At 39.3% G+C, this 12,363-nt stretch overlaps 1 protein-coding gene across 1 annotated transcript; it reads right to left on the reverse strand.

Annotated features, from left to right (window-relative positions):
• Positions 1-360: 360 nt before the first annotated feature.
• Positions 361-12,140, reverse strand: LOC126827469 (uncharacterized). Its single transcript, XM_050556823.2, has 3 exons — positions 11,331-12,140; positions 8,664-8,812; positions 361-5,555 (listed from the first exon to the last, which is right to left on the reverse strand). The coding sequence occupies exons 1-3, from the start codon at positions 11,394-11,396 to the stop codon at positions 3,239-3,241; spliced, it is 2,532 nt and encodes an 843-aa protein (XP_050412780.1). The 5' UTR covers positions 11,397-12,140; the 3' UTR covers positions 361-3,238.
• Positions 12,141-12,363: the final 223 nt, after the last annotated feature.

Raw genomic sequence — 12,363 nt, forward strand, 5'->3', positions numbered from 1 at the left:
CTGGAGATGGAGAGACAGGTTAATACTCTTGAGGGAGAGAAAGAGAGAGAGAGAGAGAGAAAGAGAGAGAGAGAGAGAGTTTAATGTCCACTCGACACAAATTTGGTCATTTTGGGACTAACATATGGTTTTTAATTTTATTTCAATAATTGTCTTGCGCGTAGGGGTCTTTAGCAGTTGGAGTAAACCGGAGGACCCGGAGAAAAACCAGGAGGTCGGACAGGCGACCCAATTCCTTGTCACTAACAACCAGGGGATCAAAACCCGCTAGCTGACTCAATGACAGACCTTATGATACAGCGCGTGCGTGCTAACCATTCGGCCATCCAACACCCCCTTAAATCTTAAGAAAAACAAATATCATTTGGCAGTGTTTTTTATTTATGCATAAAAATATTTCAACAACAAAAATCAACAACATACATTAAATTTACAATTGTATTTATATATTTAAGCAATAAATCATCCTAACCCTTTCAAAAGCTTCCTAGTAAAATAGGTTGCCAGGCAACAAAACATTCCCCCGCAGCAGCACAAAAACTTTCTGGTACAATATATTATATCTGTACTTTCAGCACCATATATAATTATACCCAATTATTCATTAAAGGAGCTCAGACTCTTTTTTATAGAACACCTGATGAAACTTATCATTTAAGGATTTCACATGTTAAAAAAAACTATTCTCTTATAGAATGTGTACATACAGTGCCCAAATATCACACTATTTATGGATTACAATTACTATGGTTTATTTCACTGTGCGTTTCAACAAGATTTCACAAGTCATTATTTTAATCATTTTTTTTTCATTTTTTTTTTTTTTTTTTGTGTTATATGATTGATAATGACTTGTGAAATCTTGTTGAAAGTCACACATAGTAATTGTTATCCATAAATAGTGTGTTATTTGATTATGTTCCAATTAGTAAATACCATTCAAAGAATGTACATACAGTATGTCTAGCAAATGAAAGGCTTTATGTATCAACTGAGCTAATAATGACAGGCATATGCCATATGCTAATCCATGTCTGTCGTGACTAGTGTTTAAACACAGATTTTGTTGGAAGTACCAATTCAATAAAAATATATGTTTAATTTTATCGACCATTATGAATAATTGTTAAATATTTAACTGCTAAAACTTTATATTGCAGAAAAAAGTAATATTTAATTTAAGCAATAAACAAAATATACATATTATATCAAATATTTAATTTCAACAAATACAAAGTTAAAATAGATTTTTCGAATTTTAAAAAAAAAAAGTTTCTTGATATATATGTTTAAGTAAAAAATAAAATACAATTGCTTTTAAAAAAACATGTAAAAATGAGCGATTTTTATCAAATATGAAAGTAAATTGTGATTTAAATAAACTTATATGATTAAAACAATATTTTATGATTTACAATATAAAAATCTATCACAATTAATAGTAAAATGCTATAAGGCACAATTTGGCACTGGAAACAAACTGAGAAATGAATTCAAATGAAATGAAGTTTTAAAGTCCTGGTGCCTGTTTTACAAAATTTTAACTAAGATAAAATCCAAATTTAAGTAGTTTGATTGGATAATATTAGATTGATTTTAGTGCTTAGCCAATCAAAATTGAAGTATCTACTAAAATTTGGATTTTAAGTTTAGTTAAGATTTCGGGAAACAGGGCCCTGCTTTCTGCACTAACTGGAGTAATGAAGATGTCACTTATAGCGAAGTATATGTCACCTATAGCATGGCACATGTCACCTATAGCATGGCACATGTCACCTATAGCATGACATATGTCACCTGCAGCATGGCATATGTCACCTACAGGATGGTATATGTCACCTATAGCATGACTTATGAAACCTATAGCATGACATATGTCACCTGCAGCATGACATATGTCACCTACAGGATGGTATATGTCACCTATAGCATGACTTATGAAACCTATAGCATGACATATGTCACCTGCAGCATGACATATGTCACCTACAGCATGACATATGTCACTCATAGCATGACGTATGCACTTCTTCGTTACCCCAATTAGTGAGAAAGAATGAGATGTTACACCACAGTTATTCCAAGTCTGTCTACAAAATTTCTGTAGTATTTGTGACAGTTTTAACGAAGGCAGATTTTCATCTGAAGATACAAACACAATTCAATAATGTCTACAGTTTTATTTGAATGTTCAGGTGTGGAGTTTACCATCTTTTTAAATCTGATTTCAGAATGGACTGAGAAGGGAGAGAGAGAAATCGGGTTTAACGTCCACACGACATAAACTAGGTCATTTAGGGACTAACATATGGTTCAAATTTTCTATTTCAATTATTCGCTTGGCCATAGGGGTCTTTAGCAGTGGGAGGAAACTGGAGGACCCAGTGAAAACCCAAGAGGTTGCACAGGGGACCCTTCTCCTCGTCACGTTCAAGTTTATGATACAATGTGTACCCGTTAACCCTTCGGCCAGCCGACACCCTCGGACTAAGAAGAGGCCTATGAGTACACCAGACTGGGTGAACCTAGAAAAGTCAATATTCTTACAAAGTTTGTGGGGGGGCCATATTAGTCTTGAATTTATGTCCTCCTACATTAGATTTTTGGTAAGGATTGGGTGAGAACTGGAATATTTTTGTTTGTTTTGCCTTAAAGTAACAAATCCAAGATGTCTAACTTATTTATAAATTAACATAAATTTATATGTCAGACGACAACTCTCACAGAATAATTTGCATGAAGCAGCCATTTCCCTCGGCTAGTTGTTGCGCTTAATGAGGGGATTTGGGAGCAAATTACAGCGACAAATTTGTTTTTAAAAACATTTAACCAAGATGTAGAAAAGATGGAGAATGAGATGAGATGAAATGACAACAAAATTTTTCTACGTCTCTTTCAGTCTTGATTACCAAGACTCTTCAATAGCTGTCTGCTTGAAAAGGATCTGGAGATACATATTAAGTTTTATAATTAGTAACACCCAGACTCAATCAACCAATAAATACTCCCGGCTCTTTTGGCAATTTTCCTAGAAAAAACATTTGTCTACGATATCACCCTTGATGGAAAAAGCCACTAAGCCTCACAAACGAGCGAATGAACAAACAGAAAATTTCAGTTCCAAGTGAGCAGTTATTGCGAGTATTTACCAGGGAGTATTTATTGCGAGTAATTTTCCAGGGAGTATTTATTATCCCATCACTGAATAATTAACCAGGGAGTATTTATTACATCTGAATCAGTCCCCGCCTAAAGTAGCGGCGTATTTACGATATTTATATGCAGCCTCTGGATGCTTTCTCATGTGCCAATTTAACGCATTTCGTTGTCGACAGCGATACTCGCAAAAATCACATTTCATTGGTTTTTCATCTTTGTGTATCAAAACATGAAGTTTGAGATCATGCTCACACGTAAAATCCTTTTCACATCCCGGCCACGGGCAGACATTTTGTCCACTTGTCGAATGTTTGATATGTAAATGTTCTTCAAGTTCACAATTTTCTTGAAATTTATCGTCACACTCCTCATCCTTATTCTCTGTCTGTTCATCAGCCTGCATACGGAACAACTTTGAACCGTTTTCAACGGCTTGTGATTTGCTTTTGTCTGAATGGGTTTTCATATGGTGATTCAGACCTTTTGTCGTAAAGAATATTTTCCCGCATTCCTCACATGAATGAGTGTCTAGAGTTATCTTCTCGTTGCCATGTACTTTGAGTCTATGATCGCTGAACGCATGAAACGATTTGAACAAACCGTCACAAAGATCACAGGAAATGCTTTGGCTGCCATTTGCATTTATGCTGCCATTTGAAACTGTCAGTGTTTTTTTCGAACATAGTTCGCAATTTAGCTTCGCTTTCTCAACGTCAAAATCTTTGTGGGTATAGCCAATGAATGGAGTGCTGCAGGTGGCGCACTTTATCATCATTGGATGGTGTTCTCGTTGATGTTCGATCTTCCCATCTGCTGGTAAAATAGCGTTACAAATCTTACAGTGAAACAATTCCTGAAACATATTCGGAGAAACGCAAACATCATCCGTGTCCATGTCTGCTTGCTGTATATCAAATTCCTCTTCAGTTGACACAGATTCAGTTGGAGTCAACAAGTTTTTTTTTCGCCTGTCCGGACCCCTCGTGCCCCTTCCACCCCTTGGTTTGATTTTAAAAGACGTCCACATGAAATCGCTGCCACGTTTGACCTCAGTTGACTGTCGTCGTCTCGGTCGAATGTTGACTAAAGATTTTGAAGAAAGGAGCATTTCTTGATATATGGAGCCATTCTGTTCAACGGAGGAGATGTTTGATTCTGGGACAGAGGTTTGAGTTGGGGAATCGTTTGGTGACGAGGTCGGTTCCGTCTTGATGAGGGACAGCATCTCGGGATGAGATGATGATGAGGAAGCGTGTACTTGACTACAAGGTACTAAAGGTGCTGCCTTGGTTACTACTGCAGGAATCGGCACCACCATATCTCGAACATTTGTAACGTGGGTCTCTGCGGTCACTTTCTTCGCCTTTTTTTCTGAAAGCAGATGGGAGAGGACAGGTAGTTTTGGAGGTCGACCCCTGCGTCGTACTGGCTTCCCTACAGCAGATATGGTGGCATTTGGATAAACCATCATGACCGACTGGGACGTGGTAGCCGACATAATGGTTTGAGAACTAGCGGGAAGGAGAAGTGTGTTATTTGGGTTAGGAGAAGCTGAACTTGGAGGCAGAACCGAGGACGGTATCGATACCGATGAATCAACTACTGGTGTATGTTGCGCAGTCACCGTTATAGCGGAAGTAGTTTGCGGCTTGGCTGTTAGTGGAGGCTTATTTCTGGATCTGCGACTCCACGGAAGCTTCAAGATACTGGTGTATACGCCAGGAAAAAGGGTGTTTTCAGCAATGATTTTCATCTCCCCAGGTTGTGTTTTCTGTGGACGAGCAACTCCACCTCCTCTCGGTTTGCGACCAGGTTTCATCCGCCGTGGAGGTACAGGGACCTGTGGTACGGGAGAAGGGCAGCTTTGGGGTTCTGCTTTTATGCTGATTAAATTTGTTCGGACTCCTTCCAACATTTGAGGCGAGGGCATAAAGGGCATGGCAATAAGGTTTCCGATTCCATTCAAAAACAATTGATTATTAACATCTGTTAAATTTTCATGTGTAGGTAGGGTTGCTATAGAAACGCTAGTCGTCGGAACCTGCATTTGAAAATCTGGCTCGGTTTTAATAGGAACATTGGCAGACGGTTCCATTTTTATGAAGGGCAGGTTGTTATTTCGCATGGGTGTTGTTGGCAGGTGCATTGTTAACGGTGATGCCTTGGCGACAAAATTTCGTTGATTTGGAGATCCACCGCGACTGTGAGTTGGTGTTCTGTCAACGGTGAGATCAAGCGGTTGATCGAAGTCCATATGTTCCTCTGGAGCATTTGTTTGGTTGATACGAGATTCGGCAATGATTTCATAATTAGGTTCAGGTTCCATGCTGTGGTTGCCATAGCTACGATTGCTATTCTTTTCATCTTGTTCACTCTCACTGCCCGACACAGACTGACTGAAAAGAAAAAAGAGAAAATATATAATTTATATATAGTTGAAATTTACAAATATTTACAATTAGGTGGTGTACGAGCTTTGTCTTGGTACTGAACACTCTAGTAGCGAGTCAAGGGTTTGAATTCTTGAAAGGGGCATTATGGAAGATTAGATAAAGAGCTGGCAGTTCTCACTATAATAGTTAAAAAAAACTAGATAATGTAAAGGGAATATGTTGAAAGTTTCAGTCAAATTGATCCACTCTGAACCGAAATTGAATTTTAGGCCTACCCTCGATCATCATTACTAAAGTCGGTACCATAAAAAAAATAGTCTCGATAATCTAATTTTTGATTTAATCATCAATGAGCATTGAGCAGCAGATCGCAATCAAATCTAGTAAATATCGCAGGCTAGCGATAACATCGAGAGATGATTAAGGTCTGGATAAGTTAATTAATATCTAATTTATAATTTAGGTAACATTTCAGGCCTAAAGAAAGACCTGCAATAGACAGATTTAGTTCTTGCATAATGTATGTTTGAAGAGGTAGTATTCAAGAGCTAAATCGGCCTATTGCAGGTCTTTCTTCAGGCCTTAAATGTTATATGAATTTTCAATTAGACATTTATTAACATGACAAGACCATAATTAACTCTCGATGCCATCAGATGAGAATGGTTCGGCCATTTAATGATTTAATCTAAAAATGTGAAAGCGAGGCTAAGACTCGAATATACCAGTACCATGATTATGATAATAAACAATCAATGCACAGTGATAACTTGGCTAAGAATAAAGTAATTTGAATGAAATTTTCATTGTAATCATTTTTCGTTACCTATTGTTGGACTATTATAACAAGAATGGCCAGCTCTTTATCTAACATAATGTATCTTTAAGTAGAACCTTTTAAATTGTTTAAGCCTGGCCCCCACTTGTCAGTGTTGGCGTCTTCAAGGCTGACAGAGAAGGTATTCCTAGTCATTAAGATCTGTTCATATGTACATTACTGTGCACGTGAAAGAACCCTCGACAGTTAGTACACTTTATTAAATTTTTTTTAACGTTTTCCAGGATTCTATCCGGATTCTCGCCCTTATTGTTAAGACTCGTGACCATAGGCGTACGAGCTGGGGGGGCTGGGGGGGCGGCTGCCCTCCCATTTTGGGCACCAAATGCTGGGAAAATTTGGGCACACAATTGTACTTTGTAAAAGTTGTATAAAAAAAATATTGTCTTCTTGAATGTGTCCAATTTAACAGCGAATTTATTATTATTATGTAACATACTAAGAACCTAACTACATTTTTTGGGCACCAACCACCACCGCCCCCCCAGTCAAAAATTTCCCCGTACGCCTATGCTCGTGACGTCAACTGGCAGATATCACCATTCAAGAGACGACCACCGTCAAGATCGGTTGCATTTTTTCTGTTACATATTTCTTGTTAATCATATCTTTTCATTTTGAGTGAAGCTAGTATCATTACAGGTCCGGGACGTACAGGGCAGTGGAGGCTTACGACTGGCCCCCGAGAAAGTTCATTCAGATTTTCCAGCGTGGTTTCACCTTGTTGGTGAAGCACGACGGAGGGCCTGACAAGGACAGCTGTCTAGTCATTCAGATGAGACGGAAAACCGAGGTCCCGTGTACACATTGACATGCACGTAAAAGATCCCTTGGCAGTTTTAATTCGATATAAGAGTAGGTCGTAGTGCCACTGTCCGGGCAAAATTTCCCTCATAGTACACTGTATGGCGTATCCTGGTCTCCATTAGCCCAGTCGGAGCAGAACACTAGGTCGTTAAACCCCATTTCATTTCATTTCACAATTGATTGAATTTTGAGCAGATATGTTTTAGCAGCAATATCCACGACTGAGTTGTTCCTGGGTATCTGATGCCTATGTTTGTCTAACGTCAGAAAGCTAATCAAAAATTAACAGACATAGATAACGGTCAGGTGACCATCCCGACCACGAGATTACCAAGTGGATGACATCAGTTCCTGGTTCAAAGATCACCTAGTTTGTGTTGAGTGGCTATTGAATCCCACCCCCACCTCAACCCCGATCAACATTGTGCTGAGAGGACATTAATGGCTCTGGAACCAATTCACTTCCAATTTGTGCTGAGTGGACATTAAGTGCTCCCTTCCCTCTCCCCAGATCCCATTAAACGCCCCCTTCCCTCTCCCCAGATCCCATTAAGTGCTCCCTTCCCTCTCCCCAGATCCCATTAAACGCCCCCCTCCCTTTCACCAGATCCTATTTGTGCTGAGTCAGCTGAGTGGACATTAAACGCATCCTCCCTCTCCCTAGATATTATTCTTATAACTGTTTAACCCGTTTCATCCAGGTCCTATTTGTATAACTTTTTTATCCCCCCCTCCCTATTTGTACAACTGTTTAACCTGTGGTATCCCTCCCTCTCCATCCAGATCCTATTAACTGTTCTACCTGTCCCCCTCTCCTCTCCCCTTCCATCCAGATCCTATTAACTGTTCTACCTGTCCCCCTCCCCTCTCCCCTTCCATCCAGATCCTATTAACTGTTCTACCTGTCCCCCTCCCCTCTCCCCCTTCCATCCAGATCCTATTAACTGTTCTACCTGTCCCCCTCCCCTCTCCCCTTCCATCCAGATCCTATTAACTGTTCTACCTGTCCCCCTCCCCTCTCCCCTTCCATCCAGATCCTATTAACTGTTCTACCTGTCCCCCTCCCCTCTCCGCCTTCCATCCAGATCCTATTTGAACAACTGTTTTACCTGTCCCCCTCTCCCCCTTCCATCCAGATCATATTTGAACAACTGTTTTACCTGTCCCCCTCTTCTCCATCCGTCCAGATCCTATTTGTATAACTATTTTACCTGTTCCCCCTCCCCTCTCCATCCATCCAGATCCTATTTGTATAATTGATTTACCTGACCCCCTCCCCTCTCCCCCTTCGATCCATCCAGATTCTTTTAGTATAACGTTTTACCTGTCCCCTACCCCTCTCCCCTCAATCCATCCAGATCCTATTTGTATAACTGTTTTACCTGTCCCCCTCCGTCCAGATCTTATTTGTATAACTGTTTTACCTGTCCCCCTCCGTCCAGATCTTATTTGTATAATTGAATTACCTGTGGTATTCTTTAAGGAGTTTTCTCATTAATTGAGTTGTATTAAGGTGAGTAGAAGATTTGAGTTCTAGAAAATCTTGAAATAGATCTGGGGGTATTGTTAATTGTTCATCATCCGATTCTTCATCACATCCAGCCATGTTTAATACCTGTAAAATATAAAATATCATATGGGTATAGGTCTTTCAGTTCAGCTCGTCCTAGATTATGGAACGAACTTCCACAACAGATCAAGAATCAACAAACTTTTAATCAATTTAAATCTGCACTAAAGACTTTCCTGTTTTGACAGTTTTACCAGAAGCGTTTTGAGGATGGAGAAGACGCTATATAAAACCTCATTATTATTATTATTATTATTCTGATGTGGAAAGGTATAACATATTTTAAATCATGAGGATCCAAATCTTGAAAAGGAGTAGGGTCTCTCCTCCACCTCAGGTATTTTTGCTGGGTCCTTCGGTCTCGTCCCACTGCTCAACACAATCTAGGTCATTTGGGACTAACATATGGTTCAATAATTTACTTCCATGTAGGGGTGTTTAGCAGTGGGAGGAAACTGGAGGACCCGGAGAAAACCCACAAGGTTAGACAGTTGACCCTACACTGGTCATGTACAAGTGTTGGATCGCAATCATGTCACGTGTCTCAATGATCGATTTTATGATATAAAGCGCATGTGTTAGACCATTCAGAGGATTCAATCCCCAAAATCGAACAGTTCTTAATAACTAACACATGGTTCCCCTTTGTCAGTGGCGTAGGGCACGGGACAGAGAGAGAGAGAGAAATGGGGTTTAACGTCCACTAAACACAAACTAGGTCATTTCGGGACTAACATATGGTTTAATTTTATTTCAATAATTCGCTTGCGCGTAGGGGTCTTTAGCAGTGGGAGGAAACCGGAGGACCCGGAGAAAACCCACGAGGTTGGACAGGCGACCCTACTCCTTGTCACGTACAACCGGGGATTCGAAACCACGCAAGTCGACTCAATGACAGACTTTATGATACATCACGCGCACGCTAACCATTCAGCCATCCAACCCCCCAGGGCACGGGACAACATACATGTATAGAAATGAAATAGGGTTTAACGTCCTACTGTTCTGCTCCTATGCTAGGCTAATGAAGACGGGCATACAGTGTGCTATGAGGGAAATTTTGCCCGGGCAGCGGCACTATCGCCTACTCGAATTCCAACTGCCAAGGGATCTTTTACGTGCATTCCAATGTATACACAGGACCTCGGTTTTTCGTCTCATCCGAAGGACTAGACAGCTGTACTTGTCAGGCCCTCCATTCTGCACCACTGACAAGGGGAAACCACTTCGGAAAATCTGGATGAACTTTCTCGGCCAATGCAGGGATCGAACACTTGACCTCCAGGCTAGCGAGCCAGCATCTTACCCACTTAGCCACATGATCCCCTATACACGTATAGATGTTCAGATGAGATGAAAAACGAACAAGCACATAAGAGAACCCGCGACAGTTGTAATTTGATATAATATTAAGCCATAGTGTCGCTGTCCTGCTAAAATGTCCCTCATAGCACAATTTATGATGTTATGTCCGTCTTCCTTCTCCCTAGCTCGGGGAGAGAGAGAAAGTTTAACGTCCGCTGGACACAAACTAGGCCATTTCGGGACTAACATATGGTTCAATTTTATTTCATTCATTTGCTTGCGCATAGGGGTCTTTAGCAGCGGGAGGAAACCGGAGAAAACCCTTGAGGTTGGACAGGCGACCCTATTGTGAACTACTTGTGATGTACTAGCGGGGAATCGAAACCACATCACTGGACTCATTGACAGACCCTATGATCTAAAGCACATGTCAAACCAATCAGTTTGATGGGGGGGAGGGGGGATGTCCGAATGGTTAGCATGTGCACGCTGTAACATACAGTCTATCATTGAGTCAACTAGCATGGTTTCGATTGCCTGGTGGTACATGACTAAGAGTAGGGTCGTCTGTCCAACCTTGTGGGTTTTCTCCGGGTCTTTCAGTTTCCTCCCACTGCTAAAGACCCCTACATATATACACGCTAACAAATTATTGAAATAAAATTGAACCATGTGTTAGTCCCGAAATGACCTAGTTTGTGTCGAGTGGACGTTAAACCTCATTTCTCTCTCTATCTTATAATACCTGTATAATATGTTTGTATAACTATATCTATTTATAGAAATACCACAACCTCATTTTATATCACTCATATGAAGCTCCAGACTCATAGACAACATGTACACAAGCTTAATCAAGACACCCTGTATACAAGCTCATAATTCTGTTTTGTTGTTTCAATTTCATTTTTTGCTGAGAAAGCTGGCAATATTTTTTTATTTCAATAAAAAAAGGAATAAATTTTGCAACAAAATTGTTGATCATGTGTTTTTTCATCTCAAAATGGTACAAATTATTTTAATCTCTATTTTAATAAATTGTATTAAAATTCCAATATTGTATAAACATACAAAAATTTGAGTTAGAATTCAAAAATTGTATTAAAATTCAAATTGTGTTAAAATTTCAAAAATTGTGTTAAAATTTCAAAAATTATATAAAAATAAAAAATATTGTATAACATTTAAAAAATTGTATAACATTTAAAAAATTGTAAAAAAATTCAAAATTTAAAAAAAAAATGATAAAGATACTAACTTGTGGTGTTTTTATATCCAAAGATCTCCTGTTTGTTGGTTTGTTACTCTTTCGTCTGGATGACATTCTTCCTTATTAAAACTTCTAAATTGGGGGTGGGAAGTTAAAACGTGTAATCCAGGAATTATTGGAATAATAAATGGTTGAAATTAAAAACACGGGGATCACTAATCTATATCCAGTAAATCGGAATACTAGGACATCACTATCGTATATGGAGTAATGCACGCGAATATGCACGTGCAGTTTGCCGTTATTTACTAGAAGTGGAATGTTTCCAACAGTTACATTCTCGAACTGATCACATGAAAAGTTTGCCACGCGACCACACCTCCCCAAATATCACCACATAACAAATGAATCCACTGTATAATTTCTTGAGCTGTATTTTCGCCTTATTTACGTTTCTGTGGGGCACAGTAAATTCACATCTTCTTCCTACCAATCACATATTTGGCAACACAGAAGAACTTTCCCTCGCGCAATAAAAGTTTGTTTTCGTCTAATTCTAAGAGGCCTACTTCCCAATTGGAGTGAAAAGTCATTGAAAGGATACGATAATAGGTCTCCATATCCCATATATGGTGGTGTTAACCCATACCTAGATCAGCTTTCAGACGTACACATCTGGTAATTTGGCAATGATGGCAAGGCTTCTGTGCAGGAAGGAGCACGCGCATCTTCACTCGTTATCCATATAAGGAAGTTGTGATGGAATTCTCGGGTATTAGCTCTCGTGCCTTAAACTATAGTTGCCAAGGAAACTAGAACAAATTTAGACTCAAGAAACTTACCAATATATTGTGTGTTTATAACGAACCCGACGTAACTTACCTATGAATTTTAAACCCATTTCTTAGTCATCAGAAATAATAGAGCGAGATATCTATCAACGTACCCAACAACAGTATATTGCCAATTGCATAAACTAGTCTTATTTATAATTATGCTACCGTTACCGTTGATATAATACTTTGTAAATAAATGCGTTTCAAGAATTATCCAGTCCTTTTCCATGTAAAAATAAAAAATA

This window comes from Patella vulgata, chromosome 7, assembly GCF_932274485.2.
Source record: "Patella vulgata chromosome 7, xgPatVulg1.2, whole genome shotgun sequence".
NCBI lineage: Eukaryota > Metazoa > Mollusca > Gastropoda > Patellidae > Patella > Patella vulgata.

Coding starts and splice junctions, on each gene's coding strand:
- LOC126827469 (XM_050556823.2), bottom strand. CDS start 11,396: ATGTCATCCAGACGAAAGAGTAACAAACCAACAAACAGGAGATCTTTG. Junction 8,813..11,330: donor TGGATATAAAAACACCACAA/GTTAGTATCTTT, acceptor TATATTTTACAG/GTATTAAACATGGCTGGATG. Junction 5,556..8,663: donor CTCCTTAAAGAATACCACAG/GTAATTCAATTA, acceptor TTTTCTTTTCAG/TCAGTCTGTGTCGGGCAGTG.